This window comes from Thermobia domestica, chromosome 9 (genome assembly GCF_964235325.1).
Source record: "Thermobia domestica chromosome 9, izTheDome1.hap1.1, whole genome shotgun sequence".
Taxonomy (NCBI): Eukaryota; Metazoa; Arthropoda; class Insecta; order Zygentoma; family Lepismatidae; genus Thermobia; species Thermobia domestica.
In genome coordinates, this window is record NC_137462.1 from 72876181 (window position 1) to 72902649 (window position 26469).

The following is a 26469-nucleotide window of genomic DNA, read 5'->3' on the forward strand; positions in this document are numbered from 1 at the left end:
GCCAGCTAACTACTTAGCCACTGAAGTGGCATGTGGTATTCGGGTATCATTGATCTAACTATTTATTTAATTCCCATCTATCCTATCCCCATTAACCAACTCCCCATCCCCTTTTTTAACCTATACCTTTACTGCTAACAGCACAAATAATAGAAAATATATCATTTGTAGATATATACGTAACTCAGACGAAGGTAATTGAGGTGTCAGTAAACGACTGCCAAAGAAGACTGTAAATAATAAATGCTGTATGTTAATCATTTAGTAACTTAATTTCCAGAGATGATAAGCGTTACTTTTGGATAAGTGAGAAGTATTGTAGTTGGATGTGCTAGGTTTTTCATACTCATTGCTGTGGTTAAAGATAATAGCTTATTTGTTTTCTTAACACGTAGAGGAACTCCTTAAAATATCTTCAATTTCATTTATGTAAAGTTGCCACCTCAACAGCCACTCAAAAATACTGCCGTGTCATTCTTTTCCAGTTTTAGTAGCTTAGTTAAATTAAAGTTAGTTACATTGTCAAATGTAATTATCTTATTTCAGTGCAAGTATCTGTTAATGTGATTTTTTATGAAGAAGAACTGATCATTGAGAAATTTGTCAAGCGAAGATCTCTGCAGGTAGCGTTGAGTTCTCAGTTCGCAACAAAATTCTGTTCATTACCATGATATGTTTGTGATAACGAGAGTTCAGTTTTCTTTTATTGTTATGTAACGAAAACAGTGACTGCTCTAGAGGGAAAGTACGTTAAAAATTATATTTTATCACTACAAGCTAAAGGAGAAAGCTTCATACAGCTGAATACAAGAATTAGTATTTTAGGAAAGTTTCATTTCCTAATGGACGCTATGCGGTGCTATTTGTAAATGAAATACTATTAACCTTGTAGCCGAATAAAAAAAAAAAAAAGTGTATGCCACTTTCTTAAGTCTTGAACTGCTGTGCATAATCTCATCTTAGGACCAGTATTAAAAAAAAATGTGGCTTAGTAGGGTTTTCTAGAGTTTTTATCTCGTTTTATTTTTAGTTTCTTTAGGACAAAAGTGTTTAAATGTGATTTATACAGGGTGGCTCAAAAGTAGGTATACACCCTTTCATTTATTAAGTATAACATTCTAGCTTATAGGCTTCTTTGCTTCGGCTGTTCCGAACTTAAGATATAAGTAAAAAGACATTAAGAACAAATAATAAAGAAACTAAGTTTACCTGACGGATAACAATTAAAAAAAAAGATATAAAAAGTAATGAGTTGATCGGTACGGGACTGTATACCTACTTTTGGGTCACACTGTATATGAAGATAACATCACTATCGTAATTTACAGCAATTTTCTGTAGACTGGCACGTAAAAAGATTTTCCATTTTTAGACTTCCAAACTATAGTATGCGTAAGTAATAGAAGTCTTATAGAATGGCTTTGTCCGTCTGTCTGTGGACAAGCATCAAAAAAGCAAAAAAACTGTAAGAAGCAGGGTTGGCAAAAACCGTGTTTTTTATTGAAATAATAACTGTTTTTTTGGTTTAAACCCGGTTTTCTATAAATAATGAATTTGTCCTCTTCTGGGGTGGTCCTAACATGATGAGATTCATAATTGTTTTAGCGTTGTTTCAAAAGCTACCACTGAATAAAAACAAACAATAGTTTGGGTTGTTAGATGAGTAGAAATTCCCGTTCTAGTAGTGTAATAAAATATAATATAGACACATATGATTGTGTATACTGTTTTGATTTTTGTTAATGTTCGTCTAAAAATAATTATGCATTTATTTAGGAAAGACATCATTATAGTAGCATAATTTGCAAGTCATTTAGTATTTTTCCATCTGGCTTAATAAAACGAAACGTGTGGGTGTAAAATGAAATGAAAGTGAATCTTTGTGTTATGACTCACGATTGTGCCTGTAGTCCAAAGGAGATGGATGATTAATGAGGGTGAATGATTGGGAAAGAATTGCTGGAATCCGCGTGCTGGAAAATACTGGAGAACCTCGCGGAAACCCACAGAGACAATGCTTCCATCACTACTTCACATAGCCTGGGATCCTCTTCCACTAGAGGTTAGCTCTCTTCCACTAAGCCAGCGTGTCCCACGCTTGGGGGTTTAGGTTTACTTTTTTTTTTTTTTCTATGTTTGAGATAATTCCAATACTATATTCGGCATGTAGATGCCATTTATCAATATTAATCAATGAGTTATTCATTTACCCGAGTCCAAGTACTAATGAAAGTAGAACCTCGTTACATTTAATTTGTCCGGGAACCAATAGAATTTCTATCTCTTTTGTTGAATATTTTTAATAAGCGTTATTTAGTTGGATGTGGCAACTATTCGCTGATGTGAGCATGGACAGGAAGTATAGATGGCTATTCTTATTTTCATCGTCCCCGTGTTCATTTTGTAAGTACGTACGCAAATAGATCTTCACTAAGACCCTTCTACTATAAAATAAACTAATAGTAAAATATTTAAAAGACAAGATGCCTACAGCCTTGTAAAAAAAAATCCTTCTTCACATAAACAGTTTCAAGGCTTTTCTTGCCTCCTTTTCAGTGTGGCTTCTTTGGATGCACAACTAAACGTGTGATATACTGATGGGAATCGTTCTTCTGTAAAAACCCATAACTCGTATATATATATATATATATATATATATATATATATATAGTAAAAATAGAAGTCAATGTAAGTTCTTTTCACATTATCAAGAAGCTATGAAGGTCAAAGTTATTAAAAGTTTTTCTTGTGAAACTATTTGTGTAAAGATATATATATATATATATATATATATATATATATATATATATATATATATATATATATATATATATATATATAAAAGAATGTAAGGTGTCTTTTATCTTTTAAGTATCAAATATGCAACCTATAGAATCCGCCAGTAAAGACGTAATAGTACAAACTGATTTGTTTATTTAACAAAATCCCAGATAGCGCGTTGCAAGGCTAATTTACACTGAACTGAGCAGCAGCCAGTAATAACAATCGGAAGGGAAGTGAAAGAAATCGTCCAGGGCCTATATTGAAAGATACATTCACGATATTCATCTGGTGAATTAGAGTAAAAAATAGCTGAAAAAATAACTGTCACGATTGTCAGCCACCGGATTCAAACCGGAATCTCTGCTTCCTATTACAAGGCAAGAACGCTAGCCATTAGCCTGTTTACCCTTTAGGTACTTATATCAGTGTCTATTATAATACCAGTTTGTGTATATACGAAGTAACATGATTTCACGGATCAAACTGTAAGATTATTTAAATAATATATATTTCAGTTGTATATTACAAAATAATTATCCTTGTTTGTTTTCCAGAGAGTACTCGTATGACTGAAAAATATGATTACAACAAGGTCTCAAAATGTCAGAAGGACTTCTGCGTTACTGTGTAAATTAATCTTAGCCAATAGTTTCCATTTATCTTAAACGTAGCACATTACTATTGCAAGATGCGATAACTTGATCTTTCAGCACATGACGTGAAAGTTCTATCAGAAATCATATGATGTGTATTGACGATGGAGTTGTCACTTGATTGAACTTTGTACTGTCAGATAAGATAATAACTCTCACTGCTTTTATTTTGGTAAATTGTGTAGTCATTTGAATGTTTTTGTTGTTTGCAGGTTAACTTCGCAGGAGCAGTGGTTTAATTGAAATGGCTGCGGAACGGGTGCATGTTATAAACCGCCATCTTCAAAGAAGAAATGACATTACTCTTGTATCCTTATTCGTCTCTTATTATTATTATTTTTAAATAGTGTGATTTCTGTATAGGGAAGTGTGTTCGATACTTTATTACAAATGTAGTTATGACGAAATTATTTTTATATGTTGGCGCGTAATTATCATGGATAGAGTTCTTGATGTGACGTAAATTTGGAGTAGTAAAATAAACGTTTTATTGTTGAATAAAGTTTAGATTTGAGTCTCTATCATAGCAACAAAAAGTATTGTCTGTGCAGATGTTAACTTGTTTTTGGCATTATTTCCCAAGCAATTTTGCAATTTTATTGCAGCCATTACAAGACCGTTCAGTGCTTGAGTGACTAGTATTTGTGCTTTTGTGGCCCCAGGGAAGCCCGTTTGCTTCAAATCTCATATTAAACTGCCCGTCTCGTCTTCAATACTGAAAGGGAACATTAAATTAAATAAACTTTGTAATGAATTATTAAAAAGTTGTGTATATACAGTGAAACTTCTGAATAACGGTCACCAATGGTATATTATTATTATTCATCCGTTACATAGAAGTAGAGGGAAAATAACACAAGTATCGCGGGGGGCTGTGTTTTCAGAATGTGCATGTACTGACAGTGTATGTGGCAAGTACATGTCATTCCTCTGTAAAAATTCTTTACTTCGCATGCTAACTGTAATAAAAGTAAAAGTAACTCATTGAAGGCTTTGTAGGATTACCAACAGAAAGCAACTTATTGTGGACACAGGAAAGAAGAATTTGTAGTTCAGCTTCGAAACAAAATGAAATCCTTCAGTTTAACATCCCACGAATATGCCCTTTTAGGCTAAGAGAAACGGATGATTAAGGCAAGTGAATGATGATGGAGAAATTGGTAAAATGATAATGTGGGAGGAAACAGGAGTACCCTGAGAAAACTTACGGACACGACGTTGTCCACCATAAACTTACTTGGCCGGGAATCGAATCAGAGACCCCACACACCAGAGGTAAGCGTTCTACCATTGAGCCACCGTGGCCTCCAACTGTTCTTTGAGATGGTTCTCCAAGTCATCTTACTTATGACAAAGACATTTTGTGTGGAGGGGACTGTCTCCCAACTGTACTCTATTCGCAGATTTATTTTCAAATTGCAGAAAATATTTTCAGTCCTAAATACCAATGAAGTGAGAATAATTTCCGCTTGTTTTGAAGAGGTTATTGTAACACTGGCGAAAAAGAAGGCTACACGTATATGTATCGAAAAGTGTCTGTAAAAGGCAAGGTTCTGTCCCTTAACAATACATGTATTTTTACTGAGACAAAAAAATCCCTATTATGGAGGTGTCCGTTAAGAGAAGTTTTACTGTATATTGCTTTGCTCGAAATAGCTTCTAATCAAATGCAGGAAAAGCTCTTCAACCTATGGTTTGCAGGTCAAGCATGTACCGTGCATAATTTCAGATCCGCTGGGAGGCTTACCTAGATAGTATTTACGATATTGAAATTCACAAAATGCAGCCGATAAATAAATAAATAAACAATAAGTGAAGTTTTGTTTTTAAATGTTTTCACAAGCTTTGTCAAGTATAAACCCCAGAATGAATTTTAAGGATCATATTTGTAGGATTTTTTAGGCGTTGGTTGCTGTCTAAGTATTGGCAGAACTTTTATTTCTTTATTTTATATGTAAATAGTGATGTATTTGTAAACAACGGTGCTCGACCTTAAATTATCGAGGCGAGTATTAATTTTAAGTAGAATGCCTCGTTCTTCATTCAGAATCTTTGGTATCTCATAAGGATGTCAAATATAGAGTACAAAGTTCATGTGCAGCTAATTGTGTATAAGTTTAAGAAATGAGTTATTTAAATGTTGTCATATATACTAAAACCTGTTAATTTGGCTACATCTGTAAGGTAGTTACTTGCTTGATCTTATTTTTGTTGGAAGTGGTTAAGCTTATATCACATTACTTATCTACATTTGTCCACCTGCATGTCTTGGAAACTGGTTGCATGATAACAAGTTTGATTCTATATTAAAACATTATCTATATGTCGTGTCCAGTGTTGGGTAAGTTACTTGTAAAAATGTAACGCGTTACAAGTTACTTTACTTGCTCTTAAAATGTAACGCGTTAGTAACGCGTTACTTGCCCCCAAAAAGTAACTGTTACTTTACTTCGAAAGTAACGCGTTACTTTTAGGTCTAAACCTTTAAAAATGTGAAAAAAATATGACTTCAATTTTCCGTACTACTATTACTACCGCTATTATTATTATTATTATTATTATTATTATTATTATTATTATTATTATTATTATTATTATTATTATTATTATTATTATTATTATTATTTATTATTATTATTATTACTATTATTATTATTATTATTATTATTATTATTATTATTATTATTATTATTATTATTATTATTATTATTATTATTATTATTAATTATAACAACACTGTATATAAAAATGAAAGATAGGCGGTTAGTATATGAATACTAAAAAACTTGTTGATTGCCAACCACGGTAGTCGTGAAGTCTAAGAGTCAAGGACATTGTTCACGAGCTTCTGAATTTGGGTTGAGGGTCTAGGTTGAGTATTCGGGCTTGAGCCAAACACTGTTAAAAGTTATAGGGCACTGGCCAAGTATCTTCAAAACTGCTCGGCCCGGTTTAGAATTGTTAACGACTCGAGCAGCTCGGCTCACAGCTCATTTACATTCGACCCGTACCGAGAAGTAAGCCGAGCCAACAGCTCAACCAACCGACTCGACTAGAGCAAGAGCCTTCGGCTCAGTTGAGCTGAACCGAGCAGATGGCTCATCCCTACCAAGCCAACTCAAGCCGATATTTCACCCCAAGTGAGCCGGCTCGAGGCATCTTCTCAGTTGAGCCGAGCCGAGCTGAGCTTGTTATAAAAATCTCTTGTGGTCTCGCTATCGAGACGAGACGAGATGCGAGCAGTGTCCCCTTTCGTGAACAGCACTAAGAGTATTCCATATTACTGTTCAGCTTACATTTCTCATGGCTTTCGTTTTCCAGTGTAATCAGGCCATGATTTCAAGACAAGTTAAAACGAACGAGCCATTTATCAAACTCAAAAGGGCTCGAAACTCGGCGCGAAAAACTGAATCGGCTCGGAACTCGACTCAAAGATATTACCTTTGACTTGACTCGAAACTCGACTTGAATTCGAGTCGAGTCGAGTTTCAGCTTGATTCGTGCTCATCCTTATGCGTTAGAAAAAATGGTTGCTTATTATTATTCTGCTAAACTAATTATATAATAATAATGTTGTTACGTAAAATTTGAAATACAGAATATAGGGAAATACGTGAACTGGGAGTGAATCAAAACTTGCCAGTAACTCTAAAATCGATACATGCTTTTTAAAGCTAGTTTCAAACTCTATAATCAACGGAACTCTAGGATAAGCAAACTGATCTGAAAGAACTCCAATATTACATACCATCAGCAAACTATTTTCTAGTAATAAAGTAGTCCTGCTAATCAGAACACAGTTTATTCATATTAACCCCTTACTGTAAATCGTTAATTATGGTACCTAGTTGTTGATAAATATTTTCCGCCGGGACACTTCAGACACTTTACTTTTAAATTCTGTTCACCATCATCCTCAGCTCTTAAGAAAAAAGTATTCTTTTAAATGTTCGAACGGTAAAATATTTTCGTTCTCCATCTTTATAAAAACACCACCAATCGAAGTAAAATAGACTACCGGTATCATTGCACTCCTAGTTCACTCACTGAATGTATTGATTTGGAGCTGTCAAAATCTACGACAAAATCTTCCAGGTGCTTGCAATCAGTACACGTGATTCCCTTAAAAAAGAAAAAAAAAAAAAGCAAATGATACTACGAACTTCTGTTTCTCTGTGTGTTTGTGACTGTCGGTCACTGACATACGTAGTTCATGCTCGATTGTTTCATTCTGAGAAATTCACTTACAGGAAAGAAACATTTGTTTCCGTAATATTATATATATTGTAGTTACTCATCCGAAATGTAACGCGAAAAAAGTAACGCAAACTAGGTACGTTACTTAAAAATATGTAACGCGTTACCGTTATAGTTACTTTGGAAAAAATGTAACGCGTTACTAGGAAACGTTACTTAAAAAGTACTTGCGTTACGTTACTCCCCAAGACTGGTCGTATCCACATAAATTAGCATATGGCCCTTACCTACAGATGGTTATCAAAATAGTGGAAATACCTGAGGTAAATGCAACTTACCTAACTAACTAAATGTGGCGGGAGACCACTATCAATCTGCAGAATAAGTCAGATTCGTCGCGGAATTAAGACATATAAATTACGAATGGTTTCCAGAGGAATGTTGTATCATTCCTTAACCCTACCATGGCTAGTCCCAAACCCGTGCTTAGAAATGGGGAGAGACCTCCTCATTGTTGCCAGTTCATGTGCATTGTGATGAACTGTGTAAAAGCGAGGGCAAGATCGGAACTGGGAAGTGCGTGAAAACACGTTGCTCTCATTATTCCACTACTCTAAGCCGCTACCCTAACGTGGACAGCGGTGAGTAAGCTGGCAACAACCTACTAGGGAATGAAGGCTTCGGCTAGATCTCTTAATGGCGACGAACATGTAACAAGTGCTGTCTGATATGGGAGGGTACGTGCTACCTCGTCATTGCCTCATTCGAGGTAGGTGCAACACCTATGTGAACTGCCGCCCCTACCAGTGGAGGTGAGATTCCTACTATCTTCCGAAATGGGCAACTAGATCGTGTCCTCGGGTCCAACAGATAAGACTACGGGCTCTCAGATCCGGAATGGGATGCTTGTATCCTAACGCTCCCGTTGTACCTCAAAGGTAGTTGTGAGGTATTAAGAGCCCTTTGTCCCAGGCCTTTCGATTGATTTCACCGGGTGCAGTATTCTGGCGACCCTACGGGAGGAGTCGTCGCTCCCAAATTACCGTGTCTTTAGAAACAGACAGTTTACATCAGTTATTGGCGTTAATGTACGTAATATCTTTGGCGTAACTAGAGAAAGTCCCATATTTTTTGGACGATTCTCCCGTGATGGGAGGGTCTACTGCCTGGAAGGTGCCAAGCCGAAACTGGAGAAAAGTGCCAATCCCAGGATTCCAAAAACCGTGGTTAACAGTTTCTAATCCCAGTGAAAGGGAGGAATCCAACCGGGTAAGTACCTGGTCTCAAACTCAGGAGACATGACATGTACCATTCCATCCGGGAGTATCTCGACGTGTTCGTGATACCTCTACGCGGAAGGTGATAACCTTTGAACGATGGAGGTAGGCAATGCTAGGAATTATCAACTCCCCCCCCCCCACCCACCCACCCACCCACACACAGACACATCGGGTTCGCCTGAGGCTCCGGGGCTTGGGTGAGACTCTTCCGGGCTGTGGTGAGTTCGGTATCTGGTACTTGTGTTGGCGAGACGTGAGCTTGCCTTATAACTTTCGGACACAATGCTTGCAGAGCATCGTAGACTCTAACTCGCTAGCAGGACTGCCTCAACTAGTAGGTTAACTGGTAGGCACTAAGGACTTTTATCTGGCTGCGTAATGGGTGTATCTCATTCTCCTGGTATGTGGGAGCTCATATGGTTCGGATTCCACGTCTCATAAAGCCTCGCTGCTAATGGGGACGTTAAACTAAAAATCATTCTCCTGATATGAGACATGAAGCTACTCGCTTAACAGTATCAAGGTTGGGAGATAAACCTTGAAGGTGCACTATGTGCACGAGGACTGCTATGCTAAAATAGAGCAACCGCGAGCCAGATGGTTAACAATGCCAGGCCGACAGACATAGGCCAACAGGCCGCAACTTGTTCTCGAGGCGAGCATAGCGTGGCAGTTGACCACCAGCGGAGATGGAAAAAGATATCTGCTTAGGTCTGGGGATTGGGTGAGCCAGTGGAAGTGTTACAGTTCATCTTCATGTTTATGAAACCACACCTTAACAACTGTAGCGGTGTGAAATGGCGCATTGTCATCTTGAGAAACTCTGTCATTGGGCAAGAACATGATATGATGCAGGTATTCACCTAAATAATGCCCATATAATCTTCGGCAGCGTAATCATAGGACCCACGTAATACCTAGAAATGGCACCCATACTATCACATTGCCGTTGACATATTTTACAGTAGGAAAAAAAACAGTTCGGAGCATGAGCTGCTTTCGTCCACAGTACATACATGGACCGTTTTTAAAAATAATTAGAAAGAGCGGACATCGGACCATATTGCGCGCTTACAATCATCGGCGGTTCTTTTTGCGTGTTCTTCGCATTATTTTCTTCACGTTAAAGTGTTACTGGGGTGATCAGCGGTTCGGAAATTGAAACCCAAGGGCGGATGTTGAGGTTATGCAACTCGCGTCGGACTGTAATTGTCGTATATGTCTGTTCTAGATGTTGATTGAGACCCACAGTCAGCTTTGTAGGCTATCATCATCTTAGACGTTGTTTCTCGTAACACACTTAACTCTGTCCACCTTAGAACCTTAGATATTTGTTCCAACTAACCGCATATCCACAATATGGCTTCTTGGAAACTCAGGTTTACCATTTTGTATCACCACCATTTTCTTGCTTCAGCACACCTCCGTTCTGCCCCGCTTGATAATCACCCAACGACTAGATTCTGTACATGCATCCACAGTATAACACTCGTACATATACTACATGTTGCAAGCAAATTACAGGTGTTTCCATTATTTTCCATCTGTATATTTTCCGTATCTGCTTTATGCTAGGTAGATGTGCGGACTCTAATATGGAAACTGGAAAGTATCCATTTTTACAATATGCTATCTTATTGTTCTGCAAGGAGGGAGGGCAAGTCAGTGACTAAAATGCTACCCAGATAAAAAGGGAGAAGAGGAAGAAATCAATTAAAAGAACCAAGTACGGTACTATGGCAGCACCACGTTATACTCAAGAAGAAGCGTCTGAAATGTGGCCGAAAAAAAAATTCCTTCGGTGTACAGAAAATAAGTCTCGACTATGGAAATTACGTGTAGAAAGGCTTCATAAGTAGTTAAAGTACGTGAGTGTTGTTAGCCCACAACCAATTATTGACCCTCCCTCTTGAATTTTGATTCTGGGTACGAGTCTATGCGAAAATACATACAGTCTTCATTTATAATGGATTCCCTTGATACTTGTTTAGAACTAGTTACTTAGTATATTTGCAAGCATGACATTACCTTTTTTTTTTTTTTTTTTTACCTTAATAAACATCTCTGAAAACATGGCATTATGTTTGTTTACCGTGATTTTACTAATGTACACTGTTTACCAACTATTACTATTATTGTTAGCACTGCTAGTTTTAATTTTATAAATTTCGAAGGGTATGATACAGAAATTTTCCTGAACAGTGAATTCAGACGTTCAACGAAACTTCAGTGTCTCCAGCTTCATATAGCAGTTTCCAGTACACTTTGGATAATCCTTTGCTGTCATGGAGCCAGCGACAGTTCTACGAAGATAACGGATTCTTACTAATTCCAAATTTAATTGAGCATGATATATTAGATGAATGCAGGTAAGACTTCAATAATAATAATAATAATAATAATAATAATAATAATAATAATAATAATAATAATAATAATAATAATATTAATAATAATAATAATAATAATAATAATAATAATAATAATAAGTGTTGATGTAGTTTTCTTGTAAAGTTGCATTATGGACGTATTATTCATATTGAATAGGAAAAGGTTTCTATATCTAATTGTTTATTTATTTATTAACAAAGTTCCAGGCACCTCTGGACTACTGTTTTACACTGGGAACATTTAACACCCAAAGGTCAGAAGAATTTTTGGAAAGAAAGAGACCAAGCAATATTTAAAAATACTACCCTAGCATTTGACTTGAAAGATGAACAGCTGCGGTATTGGTGCCCGTGGAGATGGAACTTCCGCCGTTCTTTTAGCCTCCCTTGGTAGTATCATCGTATAACATGAGAATTAAAATTTACCAAACTATATAATTTGTTTCTGTTAAAAATATTAGTAGTTTTGTTGTTCCTTCTTTCTGTTAGTTACCTGTAATATAAGCACATAACACATCAAATAGGCGCATAACTATATACTGTATTTTTGTCTAAGAAATAAAATTAAGAAAAACGAGGATTATCCCCACCACTGTGTACCCGATAATAAACAGGGAGCCATCAGGGGAAAGTATATGGATTACAGATTCCAACGAAGCCCTTTTGTGTCCATTGCGCTGAGCTGTAGAAGTAGAAGGGAAAAAAAATTTAAAAATCATGAACAAAAATGTGTACGTTTATTTCCTTATTGTAAAATGCCAACGCTGCTACCAATGGCACAGCAACAAAAGCATACTCAATAATGCAATGACGTAGGTACATCAGATATCACCAAAAATTATTAAAAACATCATGCAGAAGCTACAACCGTTTACAGTAAATGTGCTTCCTCCCCAGTATCACACAAACAATGCACATGTTTAAGTTCAATTACCATTAAGCACTAGCCTTACAGTAAATGTTCAGAATAATTCCTGAATACAAGCTTCAACGCGTCGCTGCGTAGAGGAACGAACGCGCTCCCAAGTTCCACGAATATTCCGTGTTCCCTGGCAAGCTGCGTCGATACATATATGGAGTTTTTCCACAGTATCCACACTCAATTCATAAACTAAAGTCTTTAAGTGCCCGTATAGATAGCAGTCCAGGGTATTCAGATCTAGTGAGCGTGCAGGCCAAGTATTTGATCCTCCACGCCCAATCCATCAAGCAGGAAACAATATATTTAGATATAGGCGCGCTCTAACACTGAAATGAAGGAGCGTCTCTTTATGCGTGAAATGCAACGATTGAAGTAGTGCCAGGAGGAGCAAGTTACCCACACTGCATCTGGAATGTGGGTTTCCAGGAATCCTTGATAGTTGTTTCCCGTAAGTCTCTGTAGGAGTATGTATGGGTCTAGTAAAGTGTCACTGATAATCCCGCACATATTGAGCGCAATTCTCCCGAAACTGAGGATCATCATCCGCCCATAATTATTATTATTATTATTATTATTATTATTATTATTATTATTATTATTATTATTATTATTATTATTATTATTATTATTATTATTATTATTATATAAACATTTTGTTTGGAGATATGTGTAGTAGCTCACAAAGTTAAGCGTAACTCGTAAGGCATTGTATTTTGTTTTTCTGTATTGTTCATAGCAGTGTCAAGGCATAATGAATGTATTCTTTTGTGTTTTACAGTCAACGCTTTGTTGATTATTGTGAAGGCCGTATTCCAAAAGGAGGCATCACTATGATGAAGGATATTTCTTTGATGAATAAAGGAGTCACAGGAGAATATTTGTACAATAAAATTCAGGATATAGTTTGGGATGAAGTTTGTAGCAAGTATTTTATTCATGAGAAGGTAGGTTACGTAGTGATTAACAGCAAAATGACGTACGTACCTTGCATATATATAAAATGAAAGTGGTTATGTTCGTGACTTCATACCTCGTGAACCACCAGACCGATCTCAATCAAATTTTCAGATGATTTTTATCCTTTCACTTTCACGGTACAACGTAGGGGAGGAGTATATATATATATATATATATATATATATATATATATGTATATATATATATATACAAATAACATTTTATAACTCTTGAACCACGAGACCGATCCCGATCAAATTTGCCACATAGATGAGGTTCGGGCCTGAGATGGTTTCTATCATTTCATATGACGATTCAACTTAGGGGAGAGGGAGGGAGGAGATACCGTATTTAAAAATGATCGAAAATGACCGATATTAGCGTCGAATCCATAGTTTTCGGGGTCGCTGAGATGAACAGTGACACTTCCGATGGCGTTTAAATCCAAATTCACCCCGTTATGTCCAAAATGAAACGTATTCTTCCCGTGAAGAAGAACGGGTAGTCTGCTAGTATGTATATATGCAATGAAAGTAGATATATTTCAAGTCACTTGACCTTGAAGATGAAAAATCCTATTTGTTCAATCTTTCGCCAGCATCTTCACACTTTGATAGTTTACATAGCAAAAACCCATTCTCCTGTTATGTGAAGTACCCGAGTGTGAAGATACTGGCGAGAAATTGGACTACTGGGATTTTCATCTTGAAGGTAAAGTGACGTGAAAAAATACCAAGAATTCTCACAGGTGCCGAAATCATAGTCTTACATAGGAATATATATGGTGCCTTTCTTTTTGAAGTTTTCTAAACACTCCTATTACTTGGGGCTGAATTCTCGACTGAATAAGGGCTTAATTAAGGTGTATATATATATATATACCAGGTAACCAAGAAAGTTCGTGTGGTTTCAGTACAAAAAAGAAAAGTTCCAAAAAATGTGTTTACCTTATGTTTATTCCGCAAAATATCCACCATCCGGTTCTACAACCTTCTCCCATCGTTTTACAAGCCTGTGGATGCCATTTTTGAAGAAATCTTTGTGTTGGGGCTCAAAAAACTGCGCCACCTCGTTTTCAACCTCCTCTCGAGTTTTGAATTGTCGATTGCGCATATGGTTGTCCATAGACAAAAAAAGATGGTAGTCTGATGGAGCAATGTCTGGTGAATACGCTAGATGTGGCAGAAGTTCTCAGCCAAGAGAAGAAATCACTTCCAGGGTCATCTTTGTTGTATGAGGTCTAGCGTTGTTTTGGCGGACAAGAACACCCTTCCTATTCACTAGTGCAGGTTGTTTTTTGCAAGCTGTTGGGCTACTCTTTGCAATTGTGCTAAGTATACCTCTTTGGTTATGGTTTTACCACTTTCCAAGAACTCATAATGCACAATCCCAGCAGTAGTCCACCATACACACAGCATCACCTTCCGCTGATGAAGAGCAGGTTTTGCACTTAAAGGCATGAAGTCATTTGACGATAGCCAATGGTACGAGCAGTTTTTGTTATCGTACATTACCCACTTTTCATCACACGTCAAAATGCGGTCCAAAATTGAACAGTTGTTTTTCCTAGTCAGCAACGAAGAACAAATGTTCAGTCGTTGGAAACGGTTCGCAGCAGTCAGCACGTGAGGGACCCACTTACTCAGTTTCCACGATTTTCTAAGCTCATGCTAGTGCACACGAATCGTTTCATCGCTTACCCCAAATCGTTGAGCGAGTTCTTGACACGTTTGACTTGAATCCTCTTCAATTGCTGCCTTGAGATTTTGGTCTGCCCGATCGAGGTTTGTCTTCAGGTGTCTCATCGCCGGTCGAAAAGGTCTGAAACCACTTTTGAGCTGTCCGATCACTAATTGTACCTTCTCCAAACGCTGCATATATTTTTCTTGCTGCTTCCGCACCTTTTGTGCCCAACTTGAACTCATACAGTAAACAAGCCCTGATTACTGCGTTCGACACAGACATGGCTCACTGCTAATACTTGATCTCGAATTATCGAATGCGACCTGTTATCTACATTAGCCGACGTGCCAATGACTCAGCTTTCAGAAACTATCACATACAGGCGGCAGAAATGATTACTACCCACGTAAAATAGCGGCAGGTGTAAAAACCACACGAACTTTCTTGGTTGCGTGGTTTATGCAAGGCAAGGTACACAGATCATTTTGTTGTTACTTATGCATAAGTGCGTATAATACAAAGTGACATATTTATGATTATTTCCCCTTCCGCACAGATGCAGTTATGAGTGTGATAATATTTTCTAAAATAAGGGTACGAAACAAAGCTTAACATTATTACATCGATGACCTCACTTAAAAGTTTGCAGTTTGCTTTCAGATTACAAGTGTGAATATCAAGAAATTTATACAACTCAGGAAGCATTAATAGGGATATATTTAAAGTTAAAGCTTAAGACTTATTGATAAATATATCTCATTAATCATAATGCATACTCTCTTCTTTCTACCGTCATAATAATTAAAAAAAAAAAAAAAAAAAAAACGGCGTGTTTTAGTATTCGCGAATAATAGTCCTACCACCATATTTTTTTTTTTTTCAATTTTCTCAAAAATGCGCATATAATTTATCTCACGCACGTGATTTTATTCACTTCAATTAGGTCTGTCGATTGTTATATGTTTCACCTTTGAATAAAATGTTTTTCATTATATACTGATTTTATTGTAGAATTCTCAAAATTTATTTAATTTTTCTTTCACGGTCCAATTCTTCTACAATTAAAATTTTTCTGAGCAGAGAATGTATCGTGTTAGGTAGGGCTTGAAGCAAAAATTATTTCTTTCTTGTTTGTTTCTTTTTTTTTTCCTTTCTTTCTTCAGTGCAGCAGGGTTTACACTGATCTTGAAAGTGAGGGAAATTGAAATGAGTCAGGGAAATTTAAAGGAGTCAAGAAAAATCAGGAAAGTGCTTCAGGGAAAATGTGCCGAAAGTCAGGGAAAATTATATCGCAGAAGAGTCATGGGACATTTTTTTTTAGCTGCCCACAGGCATGAATAAAGATATTCTAAAAGATCATAAGAAAAAGGCTGAAGAAAGAAAATTATCTTTAGAACTGTGAGAAGCGCTAAATTACATTAAAACTTCTTGCTTTGAAGAAAGAACAAAGTATATCAAAAAGTTCAAACGCTGCAGAAGAAAAAGATGAGTTAGGTTTGCTGGTATTAAGTGATGAAAGATATAGACCAAATGATTATATACATGTTTAGAAGTTTATGTTTATGTTTATTAGTCAGGAGTAGAATAAGAAAGTAAATTCTCTCCAACTTGACGATTGTTTCGAAGTAACTTTCATTAAACAAATCTGACTGTTTCAGAGTAATTTTCATCACAGTGATTCGATTTTCATTCATAATGTGCATTTTGTTTCAGGCTTAAAAATTAGTTGAAGTTGAATTAGATAAAGGATAAGTAGCAAAATCTTCCCTCAAAACGGCATCACTAATGTGTCAGATTTTTTTGACAGAAAGTGTTGCTTCTGTTTCCTTCCCGTGCAAAAATAAAGACAGACTTTCGCTATAGTCTCAACAAATCATACAATTGTTTCTGATTGCTTGTATTTATTTTTAATTCGAAGGGAAGTATTACCGAAAAAACAATTATGTCGTGCTATATGCAGTCTCTTGTCTCTCTTTTATTAACCAATATCAATCAAGTTGTGTAGCATTGGAGTATTAGCATTCCAAACTGTATCAAACAATCTAGTTTGAACAATGCATCAGTTTGTGATTAAATCCATTTTCCGAGTTTTTAAATAATAGTTTTTTCATTTTGTGAAATGTTTGTCAAACCATACGTCAAAGTGCTTTTTTGTTTTCAATAACTGTTATATTGCAAGAGTTCGTTGTTAGATAATTATTGTTTTTGTTAAATTTTATGGAATATGCCAGATAGTTTTCCTAAGTAAAAGTCTTTTGAAGATTTTTTTACGCCTTTTAATACGTAAACAAAATGTTTTAAGATTCATGCATCTGTTGGAACTTTTTTTTTTTTAATTTCATGTGGTGTTAAGAACCATGTCTAAAGTTAATGATTATTTAAGATTTTCTTAGCGTTAGTGTGAGGATACTTTGTGTTTAAGCCTTTGTTTGTTTGTTTGTTTGTTTGTTCTCTCACTTACTTTTATTCTCCATAGACAAACATCTGATAGAAATTAAGAAATCAAGTATTCTGTATATATATTTGTGGATGAATATACGGATACGACCAGCGACCAGGTTAACAGTGTTGCCAACCCAGTTTAATTATATTCATCCAGTTATGCGCTACGTTAGGTTATTACACATTAAATTTACATATTAAACGAAAACTTAATATATCACTTAACTGATGTTTTTTGCCACTTCGTTATATGGCACCAATTAATATGTTTTTTTTTTCCACTAACAATTATTCTACAAGCAACATCGTAAATCTGGTGGTATTGCAGCGTATGTCAAACAATGTCCTTCTGTCGATATTTGCATGGTACGGAATTTAAGGATATTAGAATATATCAAGGTAAATGGTCTAAGGTATAGAAATAAATATTCAGTATTCGCAGTTTCAACACATTTCAATGTATTTTCAGTTATTAGACTACGTGGAATGCTTCACGGGACCAAATATTATGGCTATTCATACAATGTTAATCAACAAACCACCCGATTCCGGGAAACTGACGTCAAGACATCCACTACATCAGGTAAGAATGAGTTTATCATTGAGTTATAGGACTAGGCAAATTTGATTATATTCATATGCAGTAATCTGCAAATTGCTTCAAATAGGGGAAAGAAGTAAGAAGAAAAGGAACCGAATAGAGAGGTAACTATGAAGCGTCATATTGGAATCACGTGATATCATTACTAGAGTGAAAGCGTTACTGCAGGGTTACAGTAGAGCACAGATTATTCGGATTGCCAACTATCCGGATCTGTTTCAGGAAAAAGTAAGAAGGAAAACTACTGCGAAAAGTCATGAAATCGTCGAGAACATTGTATAATTTGTTAATGTGATCTTCCTGCGGACAACTTATAGCAACGTTTTTCTGTATTACTATATATTTTGTATGGTTTGTAAAGTTATTTATGTGTTACAGGACAGTACTTTGCTACAGTATAGCGTACAAATAGCCTTTTTAACTTTTTTTGCTCTTCTATCCGATTATCCGGAATTAGTTCGGTTCCAATTAGTTCGGATAAATCGGCACACCACTGTATATCAAAATTAAGAGTCAATAATAATTCTCATAAATAAATTCAATGAAACACACTTTTGTACCCCTCAAAAACATCTAACTGCTTCACTGAATATAGAGAAGATTCCTTTTCAAGCTCTCATGTTACAGTGGATATACTGATGGGTAATAAAGTGACACTCCGCTGTTATGAAAAAAGGTGTATTCTGTGGAGCAGTTAGATGTTTCTATTTATGAGTGTAAACATTTTGTTTCCAAACACTTATCTCTATTAAATATTATTTCTTACTTACCAAATACCAAGTTCTGACAATGCGGACAGCTGTCGGCGAAAATTGGGCGTTAAGTTTTTAAACAGTTTACATATATAACAATTTGGGGGTGCGAAAGTGAGTACCTTTAAATTTATTAATAAAATTGCTCTTCAGGAGGTCCATATTACGAATAATTCTCATACCTTAAAATTTACAAAAGACTTACCTTTGTTCGGTTTCGAGGCATACCTCACTTCTTCTTCGGAGCATTTAAAGAAAAACTTGTTTCAACATAAGAGACATGCTATGTGAAGTTCTTTGCTTGTCCACCTTGCAAAATAAAAGTAATGTGATAAGATTAAAGTTGCGACAGTAATATTTCCTTCCTTTCCTTTTACAAAGCAAGTCTTCCTGAATATGTTTACACATTTCAAGTTAAAATATTTCTGTCGGCTTATATATATTACAATATCAACAGTTTTCCTGAGTGATTCGTAGTTCAGAATTGCTAATTGAATGTAGTTCAAGATTATCAGTCGAGTATTTAATCACGTACGGTCTTAGTGTAAGTACATGTCAGGGATTTTCCATTACCCATAACTTATAAAAAGAAGGAAATCTTGCTGTCGAACTTCAAACTCATTCTAACACTTCTTATTCTTCAGGATAGATAAGCAGAGAATTTCATATGTATCATGTCTTTCATGTAGGTAGCAAGAGGTAAGGAGCTTCGAAACCATACGCAATATACTTTGTGTTTTTGGAATGTTTTAACCCATTTTTCGCTGACGTTGCATATATGCAATTTAATATGGTTTGTCTTTTTTTATTCAATTTTAATATTACTTTTAAAAATGTTGTATTGTTGTTTCAAGTTCATCCTTGTATATTGGTGATTTTTTTTCCATTTCTCTAATTGAGTCTATAGCAACAACATAGGTAAAATTCATCCATTTTCCAAAGTGAATAAAATTACGGCGAAAAATGGGTTAAGGTCCTCGTTTGAGAACTTTTAATGCTTGTCAGTAGATATCGGTGCCATTGTATCAACCAATAATTATTAAAAAATAGTTAATAAATAAAAAGTTTTTTATTCCTTTTGTATATACATACATTATTTTCCCTCTTCTATTTTCTCTCTGCAAGCTATGTTTGTTTTCTGCCTACTGGTTGATAATACTTTTACTACTGTCTAGTAAGTACTTTGTCTTCTGTGCCTGCTTTGATCAAATTAAAGAACTTACATGGTAACAGTATTATTTGTACTATCTCTTGTGACAATTTCGTCCTTTAATGTTATAGGTGATTCATATTACAATCATATTAGATATTAGGAAGTAAAAGTGCAATAAATTGGTATGTGGTAATTGGAGAAACTACTGAGGTACAATAAATACACTAATTATCTCAAAGTAGGCTACCGAAATGTGCATGAGATGAACAATAAACATGTAGTTTGAAACGCTTTTGGAATTGGAAATAATTGAGATACGTGGTGTGTTCGAAAAGAATCCGAATTTTTTAAATAGCGCTCCAAGTAACAGAGGGAGCGCACTGCGGCTACTGATCCCACCTAGCGGCAGGTTTAGACAACAAACTGCCATTTACCTCGTTTCGCTATGACTGTTAGTCGCTGAACAACAGCTGCGATCGTGCGCAGTGACTTGGCAGTCATTTAGGGTCTTCCCGTTAAAAAAAAAAAAAAAAAAAAAAAAGCACGCATGGGTCGGTCAAAGATCAAGATGATGATCGTAGTGCTTTTTGATGGGAAAGGCATTGTCAATCATGAATTTCTATCACGTGGTCAGATAGTAAACAAAGTTTCACCAGGGATGTTGTGCGAAGGAAGACCAGGAAGTGAATTGTGGGAAAACCAGACTTGGATGGTGCACCGTGCTAATGTGCCCACTCACGCTTCGCTTCTCATCCGCAGTTAACTGGCAAACCATTAGATTTCCGTTGTACTCTATCCATCCTATTCTCCGTACCTAGCCACAGCAGACTTTTTCCTGTTTCCCAAACTTAAAATCAGAAGTGATTTCCAAACCATAGACGAGATTTAGGACAATGCGACAAGAGATCTGCGCGCACCATCCCAGAAAGTGCGTTCCAGGAGACTTTTCACAAATGGAAGAAGCGTTGGGAACGGTGTATTGCCAGTAGAGGGGACTACTTTGAAGAGGACAGTACTTAAAATGTTGTACAATGAGCAATAAAGATGATATAGCAAAGGTTCGGTTTCTTTTTGAACACCTCGTATTTTAGGTTTAAGTGAGCATTGGCCTAAAGGGAATGGAATTGAGTTTACTAAATTGGACGATTATGTACTTGTAAATAGTTTCTGTCATCATCAACATGCTCATGGAGGGATTGCTATTTTTGTTAGAGAAAATTTATCACTTAAATGTAATAAGTTGGATCTTGAATTTTATGTTACGAGTTTGATTTTGAAGCTGCAGTTTTAGAAATTATAAAGTAGTTATAAGTGGTGACTTAGGTTCTGATTTTGATATCACAGTAAACAAAAATAGTGGTGAAAAATATCTTAAGGCAGTTTAATTATCGTGCTACAAATAAGAAACTAACAAGAGGTGACAGTTATTGAAATTGTGTTCAAAGTATGCACAGGTTTCACATACTCACCTAACTTTCAGTTTAAATACAAGAGATGATGATTACATAATGTTTTACACCAAGAAATTTTATTATAATGTTTTACATCACACACAACAATTTCCACGTTTGCCTTGTTCATCTTGTTTGAATTTTTATATTGATTTTTCATTTAGAATTTATCCATTTGAAAAATTGAAGTTTCTTACGATACGACAATCTTTACGTAATTTCTTCCCCTGTTATTAAACTTAGTGCCTATAGTACTTTGTGTGTGTTTTTTTCTTTTTCATGAGTTATACAAGTATCTTCTGATATGGTACATACAGCTAGTTTCATGTGACGGAGAATTTTATATATATATATAAGGTAGTAATTTACAGTGATAAGAAAGATAATGACTTACATGCGCATAGTTGAGTATTCAGATACTGAGCAACCTTGTTACATGTATTATATCTTTTCTCTGCAGGACCTTCATTATTTCCCATTTCGCCCTGCTAATCGTATCGTAGCAGCGTGGACAGCAATGGAGAAGGTGACAGTAGACAATGGGTGCCTAGTTGTTATTCCTGGCACCCACAAAGGAGTGTTGGAACGACATGATTATCCACAGTGGGAGGTTGGTATACTTCTTATTTATGAAATGCCTTTTTTTTATGTGTTGCCTGGTTCCAAAAAGTCTCTTGTCCATTTTACGAACCTTTCGGAAATTTTTTTCTTTGTTATAGTCTTAATTAATATATCTGAGAACGAGTGAAATAAGTTTTGAAAGCTGTAAAATAAATACCTGAATCATTAAATTGAATAAATCAGCTGAAATTAGGAATTAACAAAGCAAAAATCACGGAAAAAGTACATTCCAGAAAAGTGGACAAGGGATGTTTCGGAATTGGACGACTCGTATTTCTTCACAGACAGCACAGTTACCAGTCTTTCTGAGTATTTTTGATCTTGTAGTTACTTCCATGCAGATTTGAATTGTTCTTAAATTAGGTGACTTTTATTCAGGTTAAAGCAAGGTTGATTATATATATATTAAAAAAAAAAAAAAACAGTGATTCAATTCAAATATATTTTGCTTAAAAGGCAAATAAAATGCGATATTGCATTGTGGCCATTCTGGGACACTATTCGAATGCAAATCTGAAACTCGCAACTGTAAGATGATAGAATCTTAATAATGTAATTTTAAACAAGTTTTTCAATTTTTTTTTTTTCTAAAAATTACAATTAATGGTCCAAGATTTAATTAGTTCGTATTGTACAGGAGACTTTAGGAGAAAGCTGAATCCATTTGGCGTTCAATATTCACAATTTTTAGGTCAGAATTTCACATTTCGTGGTAATACTTATTATAGCTTCTTTTACCTTAACTATATATAGTGTATCAAAAGGCTGGAGCCATATGCAACTCCGATATGAGTAATTATCATCATCATCATCATCATATGTATTCTGCCATTATTGGCAGGTCACTTGCCGCAGCTAAGAAGTTTCCATGTTTCACGGTCTTCCGCTAACCTCTTCGTCTTCACGTACGATTTTTCTTTTTTGATATCGTCCTCCTTCGCCCTTCGTGAGTAGAGACCTTAAAAAATTGAAGGAGGGAAAAGTTGTTGGAAATAGTTGGTTTTCAATCTGAAATCGTTTAATTTTTCCAATCGCACCATCCGTTTACGCTACATATTAGTAAGGTGGCCTATGTTAAATGAAAAAGCAACGTTGCCAGTTCAGCAGACTGTTTCTTTAGACCCTCACATACTAACAATACAGCAGTGTAGGAAAATGGATTCGAGATGTTTGAGGTTTTCTCAAACAATGTGTATGTTCTCCGTATCATTTTTGCATGTCTTTACGTGCATCCGAACAACCTGCTGAAATGGAAACATTGCTTTTTCTGTAACAGGGATGTAGACTAGTTTTGAAATCAAAATTGCTGACTTTACTGACTTTAAATATGAAAATACTGATCAAATACTAACTTCGAAACGCACAAAAGTCAAGGATTTTAAACGGGAAAACTATTATTTCTCGATATTTACTGTAGTAGCAGTTAAATAGTCTATACAGGTTATACAATATATATATATATATATATATATATATATATATATATATATATATATATATATATATAGGGTGTTTCAAAACAACATCGACAACGTTTGGGAGGTGATTCCTGACACCAAGATAAGACAAAAAGTATAGACCAACCTGGGTGCACAAATGCTTCCTTTCGGAGTTACAGGCTGCCGAAAACATGAAAAAGTGAACTTTAAAAGCCCATAGCTCCAAAACTATGGGACCTACTGTAGTCGGGTCAAGACTTCACTTAGGAACTATTCCTAATCCTGCGGTACTTCCGCAACAGTTTTCATAGAGGTAGTTGGTGAGTACTTCCAATTAAATGCCCGTAGCCAAAGTCCTTCTATAAAAATTGCTGCGTGGCTACCTTAGGATTCTGAAACATTTAGTTTCGGGTAGGGCACATATTAGTTTCTAAGTAAGTCTTGACCCAACTATGGTAGGTTTCACAATATTGGAGCTGTGAGTTCACTTTTTCATGTTTTCGGCAGCCTATAACTCTGAAAGGAAGCATTTGTGCACCCAGGTTGATCTATACTTTTTGTCTTATCTTGGTGTCAAGAATCACCTCCCAAACGTTGTCGGTGTTGTTTTGAAACACCCTGTATATATAATATTTCAAACTGGCCACTTTACTCCTCACTGAATAACTAAGTTTGATAGATTATTAATAGAACTTCCAACATTTATATAATGGTACCCATACTAAAATTATTGATGAAAAACTATCAAGGTTGTTTTTGTCAGACTCAAAGCAAAACCGTGTATACCTAGGTAATAATACTAATTTCAGGTTACAGTAATCTCATTTTTATTAAGTAAAGAGTTTAAAATAATAAGGAAAACTTAATTACAGCTTCTCGTGTCAGTTTTCCTTGACTCCTTTTATTCATAGGTTTCCGTTATATGTATTGCACAGATGAGTTACGTTCAATAAGAATACATACAGAAAAGGGTAACTTTCGAAAAGTTAGTTGGCATAGAGATTACATAGAATAAAGATTACATAGAATTTATTTTGTTTATTAAATATGAAAATACTGACTACGAAACGGACGAAAGTAAGTATTTGCTCCTACATCTTTCTCTCCGTATGCAATGAAGTGTTTTGTGACAGGACTTTTATTTACTTCTTTTAGTCTTACTGATATTTTTCATAAATAATTTGTTTGATCTATTTAGTACCCTAACACTATGTGTCTGTTTTCAGGGTGGCGTAAATAAAGCCTACCATGGTATTCTAGGGTATGAGAATCACCCATTGAAACATCTGGTAATGGAGAAGGGTGATACAGTATTCTTCCATCCTGTTCTCATACATGGCTCTGGTTCTAATAGGACAAAGGTATTATGGTCACATTAATTTATTAGTGGGTGCGTACAACGTACGATGATAGATACTCACTGAAATCAGACGTAGCGTATAGTTGTTAGACATAACATCGGTTGTGAATTATTGTTTTTCATTTGCTGTCTGTAACTTGGATGCGTTCCTGTATAGATTTTATTCTTACACCGGCTATTCACCTACTAATGTATATCACTTCAGTGCCAATAACTTCTGTGGTGTGAATGAAGAATTAACGTTTGAACTAATTTTTCAATTTTGTTTCAGAAGTTTGGCAAAATTAACTTGTAAATAGAAAATATTGATTTATACTGGCATAAAAGTACACTTTTAAGTTATTTTTAAATAGAAAATAAAACCAGTTGAGAATGCTCCAAGAGCATTGCCAGAACGAACTTAAAAAGAATGGAGAGATGGAGCGGGAAGGATAACTGTGATTGTTCTTACATGTAAAAGTAAATCTTTTTATCCGCATCATCATCTCTTTCTCGCAAAATATCATATCTCTATGACACAGTTCCCGAGATATGACTTCTTAAATTTCCCGAAATTCGAACTTTTTTGTCCAATATCTGGGAAAAGGTGGCCATTTGGCCAGTAGACAGTTGATCAGTGGCCACCGGTTACTATTTGGTACCAAAATATTTACCATCCTCTTAGGTTTGTTCAACACCAATATCATCTCTCTATAACTTATAGTTCCCGAGATATCTATGAAAATCGGCCATTTTTTGGCCAATTTCACGGGAGCGGTAAGTCATAGAGAGATGATATTGGTGTTCATCAATACCTAAGAGGATGGTAATTTTGGTACCGATATTAATTGGTGGCCCCTGGCCAAACCAGTGACCAGTTAGATAGTGGCCACCGATTACTCTTTGGTACCAAAATATTTACCATCCTCGTAGGTATTTATCAACACCAATATGATCTTTCTATGACTTACGGTTTCCGGCTTCTTAAATCTATGGAAATCATCCATTTTTTGTCCAATGTCTCGGGAACTGTAAGAGTGACGCAAAAAATTTAATCACTTTCTCAGATAGTTTTTGATGCTACATCGAATGCAAAGTTCAAAATTGAGAAAATCGTAAATAACACAGACATACACACAGATATAAAGAATTTAGTAACGAACTTTTTAAGTTCGTTGAATATTGTACAGCGGTGGACACTTCTAAATGGTACAGCCATATGGAGATTTACGGCTAAGGTGTACCATTTAGAAGTGTCCACCGCTGTACATAAAATACACTTATAGCGTGTTCTCGTTGTTTGTTGAAGTACTAGAATATATAGATTCTTACAGTTTAGTTCTACCACTAATGTGCTATACACTAGTACATGAATTGCCAAACATATACATGCCCTTCTCCCTGCTCTAGTGGCTAGCGCGGGTAACTTTGGAGCACAAGGTTCCGGATTCGATTCCCGAGAATAAACATTTAATTTGAATTTCACAATTTTCCCCTTTAGCCCAGAGAGCTTAACAGTAGGACATTAAAATATTTTTTAAAATTATATAATTTAAGCTGAAAAATCATCCTGATTAAAGGCAATCTAGTATCTTTCCGAAAACATACTCGATTAAATTAAAAGAGTAAAAGAAATTAAAAGAATAAATTGATTATCATCACAGAACACATCCAGGTTAGTATTGTGTTAAATTTTGATATGTGTTGTATATCTTTAATTAATTGTTATTTTTCACATGCCCTATCTCAAATATACTCGGAGAACAGACTGTGCCATCGAAGTGTTTATGGGCTACTTGAAATTG

The 26469-nt window shown here is 35.6% G+C and overlaps 1 protein-coding gene across 3 annotated transcripts in view; it reads left to right on the plus strand.

Moving 5' to 3' along the window:
* LOC145694745 (phytanoyl-CoA dioxygenase, peroxisomal-like) overlaps positions 1–26469 on the plus strand; it is a 70890-nt gene that overhangs the window by 38218 nt on the left and 6203 nt on the right. For all 3 annotated transcript variants that reach the window (XM_081771355.1, XM_081771353.1, XM_081771354.1), the window contains exons 2-7: positions 3650–3744; positions 11126–11283; positions 13005–13170; positions 17778–17891; positions 21726–21875; positions 24552–24686. In XM_081771355.1, the coding sequence (XP_081627481.1) occupies positions 3682–3744; positions 11126–11283; positions 13005–13170; positions 17778–17891; positions 21726–21875; positions 24552–24686 (786 nt within the window). In that variant the 5' untranslated portion in view covers positions 3650–3681. The remainder of the gene's footprint in view (positions 1–3649; positions 3745–11125; positions 11284–13004; positions 13171–17777; positions 17892–21725; positions 21876–24551; positions 24687–26469) is intronic.